Source organism: Pelophylax lessonae (genome assembly GCF_965119305.1).
Source record: "Pelophylax lessonae genome assembly, chromosome: 4".
Lineage (NCBI taxonomy): Eukaryota > Metazoa > Chordata > Amphibia > Anura > Ranidae > Pelophylax > Pelophylax lessonae.
Window position 1 is genome coordinate 486,198,349 of NC_138771.1, and position 22,095 is coordinate 486,220,443.

The 22,095-nt window shown below is 42.5% G+C and overlaps 1 protein-coding gene across 1 annotated transcript in view; it reads right to left on the bottom strand.

Moving 5' to 3' along the window:
• The window catches only part of ABCC9 (ATP binding cassette subfamily C member 9), a 210,267-nt gene that overhangs the window by 32,594 nt on the left and 155,578 nt on the right, over positions 1 to 22,095 (bottom strand). The window contains exons 21-29 of the mRNA XM_082254775.1: positions 20,253 to 20,333; positions 18,669 to 18,806; positions 16,893 to 17,018; positions 15,545 to 15,641; positions 12,514 to 12,749; positions 10,702 to 10,865; positions 6,298 to 6,367; positions 6,022 to 6,179; positions 5,840 to 5,932 (exon numbers count right to left, since the gene is read on the bottom strand). Coding sequence (XP_082110901.1) covers positions 5,840 to 5,932; positions 6,022 to 6,179; positions 6,298 to 6,367; positions 10,702 to 10,865; positions 12,514 to 12,749; positions 15,545 to 15,641; positions 16,893 to 17,018; positions 18,669 to 18,806; positions 20,253 to 20,333 — 1,163 coding nt within the window. The remainder of the gene's footprint in view (positions 1 to 5,839; positions 5,933 to 6,021; positions 6,180 to 6,297; positions 6,368 to 10,701; positions 10,866 to 12,513; positions 12,750 to 15,544; positions 15,642 to 16,892; positions 17,019 to 18,668; positions 18,807 to 20,252; positions 20,334 to 22,095) is intronic.

Below are 22,095 nucleotides of genomic sequence, written 5' to 3' on the forward strand. Positions count from 1 at the left end.
CCTGTCATCAGAGTACCCGAGTACCCCCGTCATCAGAGTACCTGCGTACCCGTCATCAGAGTACCCGAGTACCTGTCATCAGAGTACCCGAGTACCTGTCATCAGAGTACCCGAGTACCTGTCATCAGAGTACCCGTCATCAGAGTACCTGTCATCAGAGTACCTGTCATCAGAGTACCCGAGTATCCGTCATCAGAGTACCCGAGTACCTGTCATCAGAGTACCCGAGTACCCCCGTCATCAGAGTACCTGCGTACCCGTCATCAGAGTACCCGAGTACCTGTCATCAGAGTACCCGAGTACCTGTCATCAGAGTACCCGAGTACCTGTCATCAGAGTACCCGTCATCAGAGTACCTGTCATCAGAGTACCCGTCATCAGAGTACCCGAGTACCTGTCATCAGCCCATCAGAGTACCCGAGTACCTGTCATCAGAGTACCTGATGGGCTGGTGACAGGTACTCGGGTACTTTGATGGGCTAGTGACAGGTGCTCTTTATTGGGGGGGGCAATCAGTATGTTTGGGGTGCACTGTATTTGGTAACTAGCTGTTACCACAATCTCTTCCTCACACAGGATCAGTGTGTGAGGAGGAGAACACGGTGACAGCTAGTTACCGTGTTCTCTGTTGACATTTGTGACCGGCTGTGATTGGACACAGCCGGTCACGTGGTAAAGAGCCAATTTCATTGGCTCTTTACCTAGATCGGGGATCGACTCTGTCCGAGGGACGAGCCTCGTCCCCGATCGCTGCTCTGCGCGCCCCCGGGGGCGCGCATTGCAGAGAGAACGAGTGGCTCGTGCTGGAGCCGCTCATGTGATCGGCTGTGATTGACACAGCCGATCACATGGTAAACAGCCAATTTCTATTGGCTGTTTACCTTGATCAGGGATGGGCTATGTCCGAGAGACGAGCCTCATCCCTGATCGCTGCGATGCGCGCCCCCGGGGGCGCGCAGTAGCAGCTAGAGCGGGCGGACGTCATATGACGGCCGCCCAGAACGGTAAAGCCATCCTGCCGGCGTCATATTACTATGCGCCGGTATGGATGTGGTTAATAAATCACAAGGATTGGGTACTCTGATCTAGAGGCCCTGAAATTAGCCAAGGTTTATACTATTGCGGTGTGGTAAACGCCGCGTTCTGGGTACATTTCCTGCACTTCACCCTGCAAAGCAGGGAGATAAAAGTCACATTGCTTTGTTAAAGCAGCACACTTTACACTTGTTAGGCACACAGTTAACTCTTTGATTGCCCCTAGATGTTTACCCCTTCCCAGCCAGTGTCATTAATACAGTGAAAGTGTATATTATTAGCACTGATCACTGTATTAGCATCACTGGTGATGTCAGTGTCAGTTAGCCAGTTCCCTCAAAGTTTCAGTTAGTGTCAGAATGTCCGCCACACTATCACAGTCCCACTATAAGTCACTTATCACCGCCATTACTAGTATAAAAAAAAAATACAATATATATATATATATATATATATATATATATATATATATATATACACATATATATATATACAGTGCCTTGAGAAAGTATTCGCCCCCCTTGAACTTTGCGACCTTTTGCCACATTTCAGGCTTCAAACGTAAAGATATAAAATTGTAATTTTTTGTGAAGAATCAACAACAAGTGGGACACAATCATGAAGTGGAACGAAATTTATTGGATATTTCAAACTTTGTTAACAAATAAAAAACTGAAAAATTGGGCGTGCAAAATTATTCAGCCCCTTTACTTTCAGTGCAGCAAACTCTCTCCAGAAGTTCAGTGAGGATCTCTGAATGATCCAATGTTGACCTAAATGACTAATGATGATAAATAGAATCCACCTGTGTGTAATCAAGTCTCCGTATAAATGCACCTGCGCTGTGATAGTCTCAGAGGTCCGTTTAAAGCGCAGAGAGCATCATGAAAAACAAGGAACACACCAGGCAGGTCCGAGATACTGTTGTGGAGAAGTTTAAAGCAGGATTTGGATACAAAAAGATTTCCCAAGCTTTAAACATCCCAAGGAGCACTGTGCAAGCGATAATATTGAAATGGAAGGAGTATCAGACCACTGCAAATCTACGAAAACCTAGCCGTCCCTCTAAACTTTCAGCTCATACAAGGAGAAGACTGATCAGAGATGCAACCAAGAGGCCCATGATCACTCTGGATGAACTGCAGAGATCTACAGCTGAGGTGGGAGACTCTGTCCATAGGACAACAATCAGTCGTATACTGCACAAATCTGGCCTTTATGGAAGAGTGGCAAGAAGAAAGCCATTTCTTAAAGATATCCATAAAAAGTGTTGTTTAAAGTTTGCCACAAGCCACCTGGGAGACACACCAAACATGTGGAAGAAGGTGCTCTGGTCAGATGAAACCAAAATCAAACTTTTTGGCAACAATGCAAAACGTTATGTTTGGCGTAAAAGCAACACAGCTCATCACCCTGAACACACCATCCCCACTGTCAAACATGGTGGTGGCAGCATCATGGTTTGGGCCTGCTTTTCTTCAGCAGGGACAGGGAAGATGGTTAAAATTGATGGGAAGATGGATAGAGTCAAATACAGGACCATTCTGGAAGAAAACCTGATGGAGTCTGCAAAAGACCTGAGACTGGGACGGAGATTTGTCTTTCAACAAGACAATGATCCAAAACATAAAGCAAAATCTACAATATAATGGTTCACAAATGAACATATCCAGGGGTTAGAATGTCCAAGTCAAAGTCCAGACCTGAATCCAATCGAGAATCTGTGGAAAGAACTGAAAACTGCTGTTCACAAATGCTCTCCATCCAACCTCACTGAGCTCGAGCTGTTTTGCAAGGAGGAATGGGCAAAAATTTCAGTCTCTCGATGTGCAAAACTGATAGAGACATACAACAAGCGACTTACAGCTGTAATCGCAGCAAAAGGTGGCGCTACAAAGTATTAACTTAAGGGGGCTGAATAATTTTGCACGCCCAATTTTTCAGTTTTTTGTTAAAAAAGTTTGAAATATCCAATAAATTTTGTTCCACTTCATGATTGTGTCCCACTTGTTGATTCTTCACAAAAAAATTACAGTTTTATATCTTTATGTTTGAAGCCTGAAATGTGGCAAAAGGTCGCAAAGTTCAAGGGGGCCGAATACTTTTGCAAGGCACTGTATATATATATATATATATATATATATATATATATATACATACATACATACATACACATACATACCATCCTTTGTAGACACTATACCTTTTGCACAAATTAAATTATTATACTTTTGATTTTTGTTTACCAAAGACAGAGCAGAATACATTTTAGCCTTAACTTATTGGATATGCTTTATAGCAAAAAGTAAAAAAAATTTTTTTTTTCAAACTTTTCATTTTTTTTTTTCATTTATATAATACAAATAGAAAACCCAGTGGTGCCATCAACAGAAAGCTCTATTTGTGTGGAAAAAAAAAGATATTAATTTCATTTGTGTACAATGGTGCATGACTGAGCAATTACCAGTTAAAACAGTGCAGTGCTGAATAGCAAAAAATGCCCTGGTCATTAAGAGGATAAAACCTTCTAGAGCTTAAGTGGTTAAAGTGTAATTAAAGGCAAACATTTTTTTTACATTTTAGAGTAAGGAAGGGTTAGAACCCCTGTCAGCTTTTTTTTTTTTTTTTTTTGCCATCTGTTTCCCATTGGGGTGATTTTCCTTCCTGTTAGTCTTCTGATGTCAACCCAAAATATGAGATTTTCTTTTCCTTTCACTTTCAATGATAAGGAGAAACAGTAGAAAATGAGAGAGTGAATCTCTCTAACAGGGCACAGACAGAAGTAAAAACTGACAGGTATTTCATGCCTCTCTCTGCTGTATCCATCTAAGTGGATATGATGTAACGCAATAAAATCCTGATTGGATAATTAGATAAATAACGCAAATTGCGATGGAATAACACATGCCTTATTTGAAGTTTTTTCCTCTCATTTCCATTTTGCATTTTTTAAAGACTGGCCAAAAATATTTAAAAAACGCTATGAGCAAAAAAAAAAAAAAAAAAAAAAATCATTATTTTTTTTTTTTTTGTTGGTTGAAACAGATGGACTTGTGTCTTTTTTCAACCTGACTAACTATGTAACTAATTATTGTATGAAGGTTATAACCCTCTCATATGAAAGCATTGTAGTTTGTGGCTGAAGATGCAGCAGTGTATACAAATACATGTACAATACACACACCGTACTGAAGTTCTATAGGATTGGATTCATGTTCATATTAACCACTTAAGCCCCGGAAGATTTTACCCCCTTCCTGACCAGGGCCTATTTTGCGATTCGGCACTGCATGACTTTAACGGACAATTGCGCGGTCGTGCGACGCTGTACCCAAATGAAATTAACGTCCTTTTTTTCCCACAAACAGAGCTTTCTTTTGGTGGTATTTGATCACCTGTGCGATTTTTTGATCATGCGCTATAAACAAAAAAAGAGCGACAATTTTGCAAAAATAACAATATTTTTCAAATTTTTTTTATATGAAACCCTCCCCCCCCCAAAAAAAATGTAAAAATCAAAATTTTTTAACATTTTAGGCCAATTTGTTTTCTGCTACATATGTTTGGTAAAAAGAAAAATCGCAAAAAGCGTATTTTTATTGGTTTGCGCAAAAGTTATTGCGTTTACTAACTAAAGGAAAGATTTTTGTCATTTTTTTTTTTTAACGAGTAATGGCGGCGATCTGCGATTTTTTTGCGGGACTGCGACATTGGGGCGGACAGATCGGACCCTTGACTTACATTTTTGACACTTTCGGGGTTACCAGTGACATTACTACAGTAATGAGTGCTATACATATGCACTGTTATTGTAAAAATGACACTGGCAGGGAAGGGGTTAACTTTATTGGAGAGGGAGGGGTTAAGTGTGTCCCTAGGGGCGTGCTTCTAACTGTGATTCGATGTGGCTTGTGATGTAACAGCAGAGATCAACGGTCCTACATAGCAGGACCGTATGATCTCTGCTGTTACACAGGGGAGAATGACAGGCGGCTTTGTTTACATTAGCCGCCTGCCTTTCTCCCGGTGTAACCGACGATCGCGAGTGACCGGCGGACATCGGGTCCGCCGGTCACTCGCACGGGGGGGGGGTCTGTGAGCGAGCGGGAGCGCACCTCCAGCGGCGCATGCTCGCTCCCTAGAGCCTCACAGGCAAGCGACGTAGTACTACGTCACTTTGCCTGTGAGGGGCTGACTGCTGCAGTAAATAGTCATGCGGTGGTCGGCAAGTGGTTAAACATGGATGAGCTACAAAGAAATAGAAAAACGCTATGAACTATTTTAACGCTGATCCTAAAGTGGTGGATACAGTTTCCTTGGTGTGATTTGTGTATTTCTTCCAGATCTGTGCAGTAATCCAGTGTGACACTTTACCTCTGTGTAGGAGCTTCCTGTAATAAAGACCAGTCACTGCTGCTCTCTCTCCTTGTGCAGGGTGACTGGTCTTGTCTCCACTCCTCCTGTAGGTTTCTGCAGGCAGCCTGTAGTGGGTGGGGCCTGTTGGATCCCTCCAACATCTCTGCTCTCTGTACAGGCTACATACAGCACAGCGATGATGGCATTGAAACCTTTAGAAGGTAATATCTGTGTTTACAAAAAAATTTGTGCACACAAAGAAAATGTATATCCTTTCTGGTGAATCAATTTAATGAAAAGTGTTTTGCCTGGGGGTCAGCTTTAAATGAACCAATAAAGGATATCGTATTAAAACTCCAAAATGTCTGCATTTAGCAAAGACTAACACACTACAAGACTCTATTGTTGTAAAAGTGGCGAAAGATGAGATTCCCCTAGTGTCACACACCTGAACGCCCGGATTGTAGTCAGTCCCTCCGCCGTCTCTGAAAAGTGGCACAGAAGAGGCAGTTGAGTGTTGTCATCCAGTTCCTGAAGTTCCCTGGAAGATGGAAGTGGGGGTGACATCCGGTGACCAACCCATAACAATACAACTCCCAGTGCCATCTTTTTTCCTTCCCTCATACTCACTTGGAGGTGACTCGGAAGTATTTTTGGATTAAGTGAAAGGCGATCCCCAGCGGAATGAGGGCAATAAGGAAGTAAGGATTGGCATAGCTAATGACACCAATGGCGGAGAGGCAGAGGAGGGTGGATCGGGTGAGGGACTCCAGTGTTGGTGGGATGTGCTGGAACCAGCAAACAGAACGATATAGTGATGGGAAATATAATGGTATAAAGATGTAACAGTAACAGATAATTAATTATCTTTTATTAAGACAGAAAGCAATGAACAATACACCTCACCTGATCGATAATGTTGGTATCCGCTGAGAAACGGTTTAAGATTAATCCCAGTGGAGTCATATCGAAGAACCTGCAAACCAGACAGACACAAAAAAATGGCGTTTTTAGAAAAACAAGACTCTACTCTACATTTTTTGTTCCAGATCAGCTAAGACTGAAGACAGCCCAGCAATTAGCACTTTCCATACCACGCCATGCTGTTCCAGTTATATAATCCCATCTTTGGTGTCAATGGGTCTGAATAGGTGTTAATACATTTATTCACATAGCTAAAGGAATGAATTGCTGTCAAATTGCCAGAGAAAAGATGTTAATACAGCATTATATGTGGAAGACGGATAGGGGGAGATTTTCTAAGGCCCCTTTCACACTATCAGTCCGTCGGACGGACTCAGTTTTTCTCAGCGGGGGATCGAGCCGCCGATACCCCACTGAGCAGCAGGATGACAGCTGTGTCTCTGCGCTGTGTGCAGAGACACAGCTGTCAGTTCTCCATGCATCTCTATGGGGGAAATCGGATGGGAACGGACCATGGGTCCGTTCTCATCTGATCCCATCCGATTCAATCCGCTGGACAGATGGAAAATAGGGTTTCCATCCGTCCAGATTTGACGGATCGGATGTCAGCGGACATGTCTCCACTGACATCAGATCCCCCATAGAGATGCATGGGGGGACCGTTCAGATCCGTCAAAAAAAAGGACAGACGGATCTGAACGGTCCGCCTGTGTGAAAGGGGCCTAAAACTGGTGCACACAGAATCGGATGCAGCTATGCATAGTAACCAGCAATCAATAACTAGCTTCTAACTGCAGCTTGTTCAATCAAGCTTTGACAATGAGGCCCCTTTCACACATAGGTCCGTTCAGTTCATCAGTTCAGTCATGTCAAAATGTATCAGTTTTCCATCCGTTTTTCATCTATTTTTCATCCGTTTTTCGTCAGTTGGTATCTGTTTTTCATCCGTTGTCATCAGTTTTTTATCCGTTGTCATCCATTTTTCATCCGTTGTCATCCGTTTTCATCCGTTTTTCATCCGTCGTCATCCGTTTTCATCCGTTTTTCATCCGTTTTTCGTCCGATCCGTTTTTTTGACGGATGAAAAATAGGGCATTCATCCGTTCAAAAAAACGGACATTGACAGAAGTGGATGAAAACGGATGTTAACTGATGATCATCCGTTGTCATCCGTTTTTACATAGAGATACATTGATGTCCGTTTTTCATCCGTCAACGGGTGGATTAAAAACGGACAAACGGACAGCATGTGTGAAAGGGGCCTTAGGCCCCTTTCACACATATGGTCCGTTCAGTTCTTCAGTTCAGTCACGTCAAAATGTATCAGTTTTCCATCAGTTTTTCATCCATTTTTCATCCGTTTTCATCCGTTTTTCGTCCGTTGTCATCCGTTTTTCATCCGTTTTTCATCCGTCAACGGGTGGATTAAAAACGGACAAACGGACAGCATGTGTGAAAGGGGCCTTAGGCCCCTTTCACACATATGGTCCGTTCAGTTCTTCAGTTCAGTCACGTCAAAATGTATCAGTTTTCCATCAGTTTTTCATCCATTTTTCATCCGTTTTCATCCGTTTTTCGTCCGTTGTCATCCGTTTTTCATCCGATCTGTTTTTTTGACGGATGAAAAATAGGGCATTCATCCGTTCAAAAAAAGGGACATTGACGGAAGCGGATGAAAACGGATGATCATCCGTTGTCATCCGTTTTTACATAGAGATACATTGATGTCTGTTTTTCATCCGTCAACGGATGGATGAAAAACGGACAAACGGACAGCATGTGTGAAAGGGGCCTTAGTGCTCTTTCACACTTGTAGTCCGTCAAACGGACTCCGCATTTCTCAGTGGGGGATCGATCCGCCGATCCCCAGCTGAGCAGGAGGATGACAGCTGTGTCTCCGCGCTGTGTGCAGAGACACAGCTGTCAGTTCCCCATGCATCTCTATGGGGGAAATCGGATGGGAACGGACCGTCTGTCTGTTCTCATCCGATCTGATCCGCTGGACGGATGGAAAAATGGACATCAATGCATCTCTATGTAAAAACGGATGACAACGGATGATCCGTTTTCATCCGCTTCCGTCAATGTCCGTTTTTTTGAACGGATGAATGTCCTATTTTTCATCTGTCTAAAAAACAGATCGGAAGAAAAACGGATGTAAATGGACAAACGGTCTGTTTTTCATCTGTTTTTGCATTGGTAGTGGATGTAAAAAAAAAAAAGGATGAAAAAACAGACAACAAACGGATGAAAAACGGATGAAAAACTGATACATTTTGACGTGACTGAACTGATGAACTGAACGGACCGTATGTGTGAAAGGAGCCTAAAGCCTCGTACACACGTACCGATTGTCGGCCGAACGATCGGCCGTCTTTTGTCCAGTGCTGTTTTGTTGGTTGAAAAGTGCTCAAGACTGCACACGAATTTTGTCGGCCAACAACAACTAACTGCAGAAGTGATGTCATGTTCTGGTCTACTTTCGTGTGTTTTTTCTTCACTGAGCATGCCCAGTCTTGATCATCACATTTTTGTCGGCCGAAATCTGTACTGACTGACGAACAATCGGCCGTTCTTTGTTGGCCAACAAAAATTTTAAAGCCTGCACACCAGATTTTGTTTGGCCGAAAAGTCGCAGTCGGTTGTAGGAAGCATCATACTAACAAGCCTACAATTGGCCGAATATTTACAGCCGACAATCGGTACATGTGTACGGGCCTTAAGGGCTCTTTCACACGGGCGGTCCGATCAGATCCGCCTGTCAGTTTTTTAGGCGGATCTGATCGGATGCCCCATTCAGCCCTATGGAGCAGCGGATGTCAGCGGTGACATGTCCGCTGACACCCGCTGCCATCCGCATCCGATCCTGTCCGTGAAATCTGGACGGATGGAAACCCTATTATCCATCCGTCCTGGGGATCGGATCGGATAGGATCGGATGAGAGCGGACAGGCGGTCCGCTCTCATCCGATTCCGCATAGAGAGCAGCAGGGGCTGTGACACCTCCCTCTCCGCACTGCAAACGGAGACGGAGCTGTCATCCGCCGGCTCAGCGGGGATCGTGGATCGATCCCCGCTGAGCAGCACGGATCCGCCTACGGAGGCGGACCATGTGAAAGAGCCCTAAGGGTCCTTCTACACTGGCTTTCCGCCCGGTGGACTCTGTTTTGCTCAGCGGGGATCGATCCGCCGATCCCCACTGAGCAGGCGGATGACAGGTCTGTCTCCGCTAACTTTGCAGGGACAGAGCTGTTATATCCTCGCTCTCCTCTATGGGAGATCAGATGAAAACAAACCGCCTGTCCATTTTCATCTAATCTGATTTGATCCTCCAGACAGATGGAAAATAGGGATGCATTCATCTGGATTTCACGGACCACATCGGATCGGAGAGCATCCGCTGATCCATAGAGGTACATGGAGCATCAGTCAGTTTTTCAGGCGGACCTGATCGGAAAGCCTGTGTGAAAAGGGGCCTCATGCACACTGGATGTTATCAAAACGCCAGTAGAAAGCAGTAGCGTTATTCAGCTGCAGCATTTTTTAGCTTTTTTTTAGCAAAACTATACTCCCCCCAAAAGCTTATGGATCAACGATGTGGTGAATACTGTGGTATAAGAAGATGGGGACTGACAGGAGGCATCCATTGATAGTCTGATGGTGCTTTCCTGTGAATCCAGTGTGAGTCAAGGCACACTGCCCTGAATGTTATTTTTTTTTAAGTTTTTGTTTCACAAGGCAGGATTTGATCACCTGCTGAATCTGTAGCATTGTTACCTGTGACCCTGGCAGAAGGTCACCCCACCTCTCTTTTTACTGTGACACGCACTGCTTTCTCCATATACTCCTATGGAGCATTCACCAGGGGGCAGTGACACCAGCATATAGTATTATGGCATTACCGTGTCACCAGACCTATAGTAGTATCTCCATAAGAAATTATGGACTGGTGGTAGAAGAAGATCTACAGAAAATGGTAAAGACTAGTCAGGAGATTGAACACTGACCCACCCCACCCAAAACTACACACTTTAATGCAAGAGTTTTTTTTCCGTAGAGATGAGTGTTGCATTTTGGTCAATTTGATATTAATGCAAAGTGGGAATTTTCACATTTGACAAAATTTTATTAAACTACCCTCTAATTTCAGTGATAAAGATTAAAGATTATGTAATCAAAAGGTAAAATACATTTTTAAAGCAGATTAAACTGGAAATAAACAATTGCTAGGAGGTAGTGATTTTTTTGGCAGAAGGGACATACAAAGTCTCTTCTGCTGAAAACTTTCTTCCTCTTTTTCTTAGCAAATCTTTATTCTCTGTGTAAACTATACACTTATTATAACAGAGAAATTGATTCTGGTTTTTGTCATCCGGTGCTGGATACCTAATTGGTGCCAGGATAATCTTTTTCAGTAAGTTGTTGTGCAGATTTCTGGCGGCGGTGAGCCCCATCCACTCCACAGTCAGAGAGGTGATGAGACAGAAGATGATCCCAGAAGCACTGAGAATGCTGAACCCCACCACATAGTACGTCCGATGATGGTCAGTCTGTAAAAGCAAGGTGTCTTACATCAAACATACAGTATTCTGTCATTGTATCACTATTTCCAGAAACAAACAAATATAACATAACTCACAGAATTCCTTCTAAATCTAAAAGAAAAAATGAAGTTAATAAATAAAAATGAAGATGAGATGAAAAAAATATACATGCTGGGCAGTTAGAGCTCTGGATCAGAGAGACAGAGGGAGAGAAAAACAAAGTTACAGAGATAACAAAATTAGGAACAGAGCTAACAATAGAGCCAGCGCTGGGAGGGGGGCCCACACAGGGAGGGGAATTAGTAAAGGCCAACTATCTCTTTCTCAGCAGATAAAAGCTGGCAGCAGAGAGAGGGGGAGAGACCAGCTTTCAGCTGCTGGAGGAAGAGTTCTGTAAATGTTGTTCATCATTAAACCCCCTCCCTGTGTGGGCCCCACTGTGTGTTTGGGCCCCCTACAAGAGGACTGGTGGTCCCCCCTATCGGCGGCCCTGCACGCAATAATGGTCTGTGGTGGGGACATTAGAGTGTAGGCTCCTCTGGTGCAGAGACTGATGTGACTGTCTCAGTGTTCTTTATACAGCACTGTGGAATATATCAGAACTATATAAGTATATATTAATTATAGTGTGTAACTGTGGGGGGATATTACAGTGTAAGCTTCTGTGGTTCAAAGACAGATGTGCAAGGAAAATAAAAAACAACATTTTTGCTTGCAGATGATTGGATGATAGAAATCAGCAGAGCTTCTCCTCATTTCAGATCTTCCCCTCAGATCTACAACGACTGCACTTCCAAGTGCACTTATAGTGCACAATGGGTTTGCCTTTAGTAAATCAACCCCAATATCTCAGTGCTTTTATAAATCGATCACTCATAAGATTATGATCACTTGCAGGTAAAGCGAATAACATTAATTATCTTGTTACAATGGTGCCTGAAAGTGGGTGGGACATATTAGGCAGCAAGTGAGCATGTTGTCCCTGAAGTTGATTTGTTGAAAGCAGAAAAAATGGACATAAGGATTTGAGTGACTTTGACGAGGGCCAAATTGTAAAAGCTGAACAATTGGGTCAGAGCATCTCTAACCGGTTCCCATCTGGCCTATGGGTGGATGACGCCTGCACAAACATCTTCTCGATCCGTCACCGGCTGCATCCGCCAGACACAGCCAATGACTGATCACTGTATCAGCCCACTGCCGGTACCATGTGACCACTGTAACCAATCACAGCAGGTCACATGATAGTTGTAAACAATATTTTCAGAGACAAATAAATGTATACTAATAATAGTGTGTGACTGTGGTAGAGACATTAGGGTGTAAGCTCCTCTGGTGCAGAAAATGATGAAACTGGCTCCGTGTTCTCTGTACAGCACTGTGGAATATGTCAGAGCTATATAATTGTATAATAATAGTATATGACTGTAGCGGGACATTAGAGTGTAAGCTCCCTTGTTATGTACATATTTAGAAGTGAAGACATTTTTAGATTGTAAGCTAATGAGCATGGCCCTGCTCTTGTATTGAGTTGTATTGTAACTGTACTATCTCCCTCCATTTTGCAAAGTACTGAGCAAACTGTTGGTGCTCTATACATCCTGTATAGTAATCTAATAATATTAATATATAGTGTCCAGTAAGTTTACATTACCGAGTTGAGCCCATTGGTGTCTCTGCTGATATTTCTGGTTTCAGTTGTCCATTTCACCAGCCAGTAGTCGATGGCCACAATCACTGAGTGTTTCAGTAATTTGGAGACTATCATCAGGAAAAGGAGGAAAAATCCTCCTGAGGTCAGATATCTCCAGCACGTCCTCCATGGCATCTTGGTGCGTTGACGCATTGCCGTGGTCATGTCATCTTCCTCCTCCTCTTCCTCTTCCTCCTCTGCAGAAGAGTAAGGATTGGGGAGATTAACATGAATATGCAGCATCTTTTGTGTGTTGGGGGGGGGGGGGGGGAAGATATCTCCAGGTTTCAATGTAAAGATTTATCGTTTTATTTCTGTCTGTATAGTTTTAAACATAGTATGAAGGGGTAAAAAGCATATTTTTTTTTTTAGCTGTAGGTGTCCCTATGGGGAAGATTTTAGCTCACTTCCTGTCTTGGTGACACCCTGCATGTCAGGGTACAACACAAATTCAGGCACACTACAGTCAGTATGATATTGTCACAGGGTGCTGCAGTGAAGACCACACATTGAACCATTTTCATTCTAGTAAGGCTTAACTCCTTTTACCGCCATATCCCTTACAGCTGTGCCAGTGGGGGTTTAGCACTCACTCGCACTTTACACACATATACACTGTATACTTCACAAGCTGGCTTTCTAATGAAAGCAATCCCTTTCTCTGACCACCGGATTGTGCCCCACCCTGCCATGCTTCCTGTGCTCCACTGTCCCACCTGTGGGCCCAGGACCCACATGGTGTGTGCCACTGGGTGGAGTAGAGGAAGACCAGTAAACATCACTGATCCACACTAACTAGATAAAACACTGGCTCTTGTTGCTAGGGAACAAGCTAATGGAGCATGATCTGTGCTTTAATAGCTTCAATGAAAGGCTGGTGAGACATTAGGGGGCTAAAAGACCGTTGATGTCTCACTAAAGAGTACCTGTCTTAAAAATGTTATATCACATAGGGGACTTATGTAGTACAAATAAAGTTTCAGTTAAAAAAAAAAGTTACACCCAAGCACTTAACCCCTCCCCCCCAAAAAAAAGAAGGGCTTGCACCAGCCCCATATACAGTATGGACACACAAGAATGTAACACACCCATCGGGGTGCCTACATATGAAAACGTTGTTACATATTGTCGTGCATGCCAGAATGAGAGCAATAATTCTAAGGCCACTATTCGTTGGTAACTCTCAACTGATGATATGTAGGGGTTTTTAAAGCTTAGCCTATGGAAAATATAGAGTACTGAAGTTAACTGTCATTTTGAAGGAGCGTAGAAATTTACTGCAGACAGGTGGACGACTTAGGCAAAGCAACATACCCGCTGCCTACTTCCAGGTCTAGGGCACGCGTATGCGCCACCCCCAACCCCTCCCCCCAGCCAGCACCCGCTGTGAATGTACAGAGTGGGAGCTTGTCCTGGCTAATGATTCATGACCAGGACCTGCTGATTGGCTGTGTACAATCACAGCCCAGAGCTCTGTGTTGACTATCAACACAGGGCTCTACAGAGAGAATGCCGGGATGAAAAACTTAGAGATCCATTAGTAAAAGCAGCACACTGTACACATAGTTAGACACACATTTAAAGCGGTTGTATCCCCTGTGTAAAAAAAAAACCAAAAAAAAAAAAACCCTGCAGGACAATGGCATATTGTGCTAGTATGCATAGCATACTAGCAGATTATGAAATACTTACCTTAGAACAAAGCCCCCACACAGTCGCCCGGACATTGCTGAGGGAGCTGACATATTTCCTCTGTGTCTCTCCTCCGGGTTCTGCGGCTCCGGCGCTGTGAGTGGCCGGAGCCTCCATGACGTCACGCGCGGGAGTTTACTTCCTGTCAAGGAGCCAGCAAGGAACTCTGAAGTTCTGGCAAGATACGATGGACCTTTAGAGCGCATTCGCCGCTGGTGTCAGCGGCTGCATGCAGGGTGAATATCTCCTAAACCGTGCAGGGTTAGGAGATATTAATTTTACCTACAGGTAACCCTTATTATAGGCTTACCTACAGGTAAACATTAAAAAGCAGAATATACTACCACTTTAACCCCTTGATCACCCTAGATGTTAACCCCTTTCCAGCCAGTGTCATTAGTACAGTGACTGTGTATAATATTATAAATGACCGCTGTATTAGTGTCACTGGAGATGTCAGTGGCAGTTAGTTAGTTCCCCCCAGCCTCAGTTAATCTCAGATTGCCAGCCGCACTATCGCAGTCCCATTATCAGTCACTGATCACTGCTATTAGTAGTATATAAAAAAAAAAATTTCAGTATACAGTATATACCATCGTTTGTAGGCCCTATAACTTTCACCCAAACCAATCAATATACATGTACTGGGATTTTTTTTATTAAAGACGTAGCAGAATACATTTTGGCCAAAATTTATGAAGAAATTTGATTTTTTTTTCATTTTTTATCTGGATATGTTTCATAGCAGAAAGTAAAAAATATTGTTTTTTTTTCAAAATGTTTGGTCTTTTTTAATTTATATCGCAAAAAAAAAAAAAAAAACCCAGTGGTGAACAAATACCACAAAAAAAGCTCTATTTTGTGAAAAAAAAATAATATAAATTTTGTTTGGGTACAGCATAGCATGACCTCACAATCACCAATTAATGTAGTGCAGTGCCGATTTGCAAAAAATGTCCTGCTCATGAAGGGGGTAAAATTTTCTGGAGCTGAAGTGGTTAAAGCTGGACATGTTGGGTATGTATTTACTTGGTACAACTTCCTCTTTCACAGTCTATCAAAAAGTTTTGTAATATAATGCATTTTTAGAGAATAACTGGTATTTTTTGCAGAGAAATCAACTTGTGAAAGTCAGTTTAATCCCTAATCGCAATGATAACCGCTCTAATTTTGGGGGTGAGACACATTGGTGATAGAGTGAGAATTCCCCCCAATACTCTGTGAATAAAAAGCATCAGGGTGGTGGAACAGCACTGAAACTGCCATCCTCTGATCAGTTAGAGTGCATTCTGATCCTCACCCTCCCCTTCATCCTCGATCGCAGCCTTCGCCTCTCTGGAGTACATTGCTCTCCGCAGCGTCTTCCGCTCCAAGGTGGCTTGGTCAGCGTCTGTGTCCTGTTCCAGAGAAATGCATATAAAAAAACATTTAATACCAGAGTAAGGATGGACTGATTGGTGCTCTAACAGAATTTATTGAGATTAAAAGCTGAACACTAGCAATCAGCGCAAATAATGAAGATATAGTGTAAAAAATATACATAATAGTGATTACTGATGGGCTGAACAACCCTCTGTTCGTTTCGCAGCAGAACTCCCGAACAGGGGAAATGTTCTAACTCAAACAGCGAACCCCATTGAAGTCTATGAGTGCCGTGCAGGAAAAATCAAAAGGTCCCATTTTGAGGGCTTATATGCAAGTAATTGGACATACCGGTAAAAGTAGTATGGGGTCCGGGTACTGCCCTGGGGGACAGGTTTCAATAAAACTCTTAAAGGGACAGTCGGGTTTAATCCACCCTATAAGTGGTGATCCCCGTCATTCCCTGTTACCTTGTGCCCTCATAACATGCAGAGCGCTCCATCACATCCTACTATTAACATCTCAGAGTCAGGCAATTAAGGAGCCCAGGTGTTATACTCCAGCACCCCCTGTGACAAAGTCAGAAGTGAAGAAACGCGTTGGGACGAGGTTACAAGGCAACCACATGTGGCATCTGGACTGGAAGTAGATGTGGAGGGCAGTCCGTGGTGTTTAGGGGTGGTAAGACTAATACAGTCTATCCCATAGAGACAGGACCTGATGTCATCTTTAATTAACATACAATTTTGTTATTTTCAATATGTGAGTGGCTTTCTACTTTTCAACAAATTTTAGCTTATTTAGTTACTGTACCATTGGAGGATATCTTTGCTTTTTTCACATGTTAATGGCCATTAATGAACCCTGCGGAGACATATGGTCATGTTTTAGATCCGAACGGCTGAATATTTTACATAAGTGTATTGTGCCAACCATGAGAGTGGGAGGCATTGCGATTTGGCAAGTGCGTACCTGCTGGGAAGAGGGATCACCAGTGCACGTGAGGTGGTGTGTGATTGGCATTCATTTCTACAGGGGAAGATTTCAACACTATTGTTTTGCATGGTTTGGTGGACTTTTTATTCATGGACATTTTATTTTAGGATTTTGGTTGTTATAGGTGAAAGCCTATAATAGAGTATCAGTCACAGCACCACTTTGGAGTGAAAATTCTCTTTACACTTTGAGTGTTATACTTAGCCTTCTTAGGCTCATTTCTGGTAATATATTTTGGGTGGAGTGATAGATGATCCCATAGAGAGGGATAATAAGACTGTAATATAAACCTTCTCAAGTTCCTGGTCCTGACGATTCATCAAGGTCTTCCAATGTTCATACAATTCATTGTCGTTATTCTGAATATCCTTCAATGTCCCTTCCCGTAGGATGAATCCTTCCTTCATTGCGATAATCTGTAACCAGATCAAATCTTTACTTGTCACAGACATTCAGTTATTTTGTAGAAAAAAAGTATTATACTGTATAATAAGGATTTTCTTCAAATTCCCACCTTGTCTGGATCTACTGCCATAGTTCCCACCCAGCTTGGGAAGCCCCAGCTCCTCCTCTTTTATTTTCTATGATATAAAATAGAATCCAAGTAGGGATCCAGGGAACCCCTCATATTGGGTACAGCTGATGTGTAGACCAAGGAAAGTTCAGTATATTTGTAGAAAAGAGAATATTATAAATAATAACCATTTTCTCTAAATTCACATCTTGTCTGGGTCTACTGCCATAGTTCCCTCCCGTCTTGGGGAGTCCAAGCTTCACCTCTTTTATTTTCTATGATATAACATATAATCCCATCAGGGATCCTAAGAACTACTCATAATGGGCACAGCAGGTGTGCAGACCCAGGAAATCAGCACAGGGATGGTGGGAACCCCTTATAATGGGCACAGCAGGTGTGCAGACCCAGGAACTCAGCACAGGGATGGTGGGAACCTCTCATAATGGGCACAGCACTTGTGCAGACCCAGTAAATCAGTGCAGGGATGGTTGGAACCCCTAATAATGGGCACATCAAGTATATAGTCCCAGTAACTCAGCACAGGGATGGTGGGAACCCCTCATAATGGGCACAGCAGGTGTGCAGACCCAGAAACTCAGCACAGGGTTGGTGGGAACCTCTCATAATGGGCACAGCAAGTATGTAGACATGGGTAGAGATGTGCCAAAAATTTGCTTGGTAAATAAAGGTCATTAAAAAACATATATATAAAGATAAACAAAGCTAGCCCTAACCTAACCCTATGGTGATTACATGGCTTTGTTTATCAACAAAGCTGTCACTGTATTTCTTTCTACAGAATGTGAATTTAACTTTCACATAGAAGGAAAATACACTACTTCAATTAAAAAAGAAGTAAAAAAAAAAAATAGCTTATAAGCAGTAAAGGATGTGCATGAGCGGGTAAAATGAATTCTAAGTGCTTAAAAAAATTGCCAGCGCCTGGCATCAATAGCCAGCAAAGAGAATCTGTACCAGGGTCAGGACAAGGGGTGGGCAGGAGGGACGACTGCCCAGGGCACTGTGAAGTGGGGGGGGGCACCACAAGAAGATGGGCGGGAGGGGAAATGTGTTGGAAGGGGGAAATTTGGGGGCGGCAGACAATAAGCTCTGTACTAGGAGGGGAAATTGGGGGGATGGGGTTCTAAAAGTGGTGATTTAGGGGGATTTGTGTTGGTAAGAGGGATAAGGGGGGGGGGTTTGTGCTAGGTGGGGTAATTTGGGGGTAATTTGTGGGGGGGGGGGATTTGGGGGCAAAGTTTGGTACGTACTGAGAGGGGGCATTTCAGAAGAGGGGCATTTTGTACTGGGAGTAGGGGGAATTTACGCTTAGGAGTAGGCATGCAGACTAGTGCTTAGTGTTCTTGGGAGATTTTTGCTGACACATAATGCTGATACATTTTAGGAAGGGGGGGGGGGGGCAGCTTGGCATGTTTGCTTTGGGCTCTAGATGACCTTGTCCTAGCATTGCATTGATCTGTACTATCATTTTCTTTTGGCGGTACAGCAGAAAAAATGTACAAATACAGGTTTATAAAAAATTCCTCACCCAGTCCGCGTGTGGCAGATACTGCAGCTTATGCGTGACCAGGACCACCGTCCTCTTATCATCCCGCAGGAACTTCAGGATTCCCTCCTGCATAAGGTGATCACTAAGGTGAATGTCCAGAGCTGAGAACGGATCATCCTGTGAGAGAGCCAAATATTTATATGTGTGCAAATACCAGCACAGAGAGCACTGCACGCTGTGACATGACACACACCACATACGGTATAACCCGACACACACATCAACAAAGGAAACAAAATGCCACAATGTAACATAAAAAAGAAATATGTAGCGAAGGGGGATCAGGCACCTCAGGAATTTTAAAGTGGAAACAGTTATAAGATGGAAAAAAAAATTATTATTAAGCCTATAACGGAACTCTAAGAAATGCTGCTGATTAACTATAGATGAACTACATATAGATAAAAAGTTTTTTGAAAAATCAGCGCAATAACTATTAGTTCCGTAATATTGAGCAAAAATGCTGTAATAGAATACGTGAGACTCTTATCTATGTGTGAGGTATTAAAAAAAGAAATAATTAAAACAATCTAGTAAATCCAAGCATATAGTGCAAATAAGAAAAGTGCAAATGCAATAGGACTCCCTTAAGCTGGATACACACTATCCAACTTTTGTGGTTAGATTTCCTTCAGATTTACCTTTTCTATGTAGTGCAAGTTGCCTGCAAGATTGCATACAAATTGAAAGTGTTTAGGTTTGACCTCATATTATATGGTTTTGGTAAATCTAAAGGAAAAAGTCTTCAGAAAATCTTATAGTGTGTATGGCCCATTTGATACCTGATTTTTGACACCTGGTAGTATAACAATGATTATAAATTCTCAAAAAGTGCTGGTGCTTTTCAATTCAATAAATAACAATAATCCGGTGCCATATATTGTGCAATGTGCAAAAAAATAAATTGTTTTGGCAAAAAGACTCTGTAAACCTGCAAAGCAAAAAGTGCAAGTGCAATATACTTATTGTGCTATGATCCAAGTCATAATGATAATAAATGTCCAATCAAAAAGATAGTGCAAAAAAAACTGTTATAAAGTTCATCATAAAAAGTTCATATATAAAAGGAAAACTCCGGTGATAAAGGTGCAATTAGTGTTGAAATCCAAAAAGGTGTTCACAGTGTTCACACGTGAGAGACAAAAAAGAAATGTTGGCATTAGAAAACAACAGACAGATGTTCCAATCCTTCCCCACCCACAACCAAACGAAAATAGGATTTAGCTAGAGTTTCACTTTAACTCTTCGGTGCAACTTGTCATGTGATGTGACAGGTCCAAATCGCATGACAAGTCTTACCCTATTGTCAGCAATGGTACTGTGAAAATTGGTGCGATCCCAACTTTTCGGTGCCACACCGATTTGAAAAAGAAGTTCCTGCACTCTTTTTGGCGATTTCAGGTGTGACTTGCATAGACATCTTTGCATGAAGTTGCACAGATGTCAGCCACGTCGCACCTGCAGTCACACGGACACGCAGCTTTAAAACCGTGCGAAGTGAAGTCGCACAAATTAAAAGTCATATTCGGTGTGAACGGGAGCTTAGAGAAAAATCTATCTTACCAGGAGGACGATGCTGGTGTTCTGATAGAGGGCTCGTGCCACGCATATCCTCTGCCTCTGCCCCCCACTTAGATTAATACCCTAGAAAATAAAAGACATACAGACATGAACATACAAAACAGTTATATTCCTTCCTCAGTTATAACATGTGTTATCTAATCATGTGACTGTACAGGATCTCTGCTATTTAAGTCCTACTCGCTATATCAGCAATGCTGATAACAGAGACATAACCAGTGCAAGCAGCAAATAATTAAAGCGGAACTAAACCCATTGTTTTAATGATTTAAAAAAAACAGTTACATTCCTGGCATGCTCGGATTGCTAACTGTCACTTTTTCTTGTGATGTCAACCAAACCAACCAAACCATCAAATAGCATGTGTCATAACTGATCACATGTGCAGCACCATGGTAGTTGAAGATCAAACAGAGGCCAAGATGGCAGCTTCCTTGGCTGAAAAGGATAAGAGAATTTACAGTAGTTCCGCATTAAGGGCCAGTTCTCTCCACACGCAGTCCAGTGCATTTTTTTTTTTTTTTTTTGCATCAAAAATGCATGGATAGAAGGTTATATGGTTTACAATGGCACAGTTCACACCAGTGCAGTCAGTTCCAGGGAAGTATAACATTTTTTTCTGCACTGGACTGTACTGGAAGGTGGCAAAACACTTCCCAAATGCATCGGAATGCACTGGAACGCATCAAAAATGCACCAGACCCCAGTACAGTGAAAAAAAAAAAAAAAAACAGGATAAAGGAGAAAAAAAAGCATCTGAAATGCATCTGGAAATGCATATAAAAAAAACGTACCACAACGCATTAAAAAGGCGCATGCAGAAACGCATCCAGAACAGATCATTTTTGTCTTCTGAACCAGCCCTAAGTGCAAGGGGCAGCTACACAGAGCAATTTGCAAACATTAGACCAGTGTGAGATAAGTTGGGATTGGTTGCTTCGCTTTTTGCAATGTTACACTAAAATATCTGAAAATAGCATTTTAAAATGGTATATCTAATGGTGACGTTTAACCACTTCTGGACTGGAAGGTTTTCGCCCCTTAATAACCAGGCCATTTTTTGCGATTCGGCACTGCGTTATTTTAACTGACAATTGCGCGGTCGTGCAACGCTGTACCCAAATAAAATTGATGTCCTTTTTTTCCCACAAATAGAGCTTTCTTTTGGTGTTATTTGATCACCTGTGCGATATTTATTTTTTGCGCTATAAACAAAAAAATAGCAACTATTCTGAAAAAAAAAGCAATATTTTTTACTTTCTGCTATATAACATAAAAAAACATTTAAAAAATCGAATTTTTTCATAAGTTTAGGCCAATTTGTATTCTGCCACATATTTTTGGTAAAAAAAAAATTCCAATAAGTGTATATTGATTGGTTTGCGCAAAATACTGCATCTAGAAACTATGGGAAAGATTTATGTAATTTTTATTTATTTTTTACTAGTAATGGCGGCGATCAGCTATTTTTAGTGGGACTGCGACATTGCACGGGCAGATTGGACACCTAACTCACATTTTTGACACTTTTGAGGGAACCAGTGACATTACTACAGTAGACATTGGCAGGGAAGGAGTTAACACCAGGGGCGATCAAAGGTTTAAGTGTGTACCTAGGGGTTGCTTTCTAACTGTTTGGGGGATGGGCTTATGGAATGAACACAGAGATCTGTGTTCCTAAATAGGAGAAACACAGGAGCCCTGTGTGCATTGCTGACAGAACAGTGGTCTGCCGTGTTTACAACGGCAGACTGCCGTTCTGTCTCCATGGGGAGCAATCGCGGGTGCCCGGCGGCAATCGAGGCAGCTGAACCCGTAGATCAGC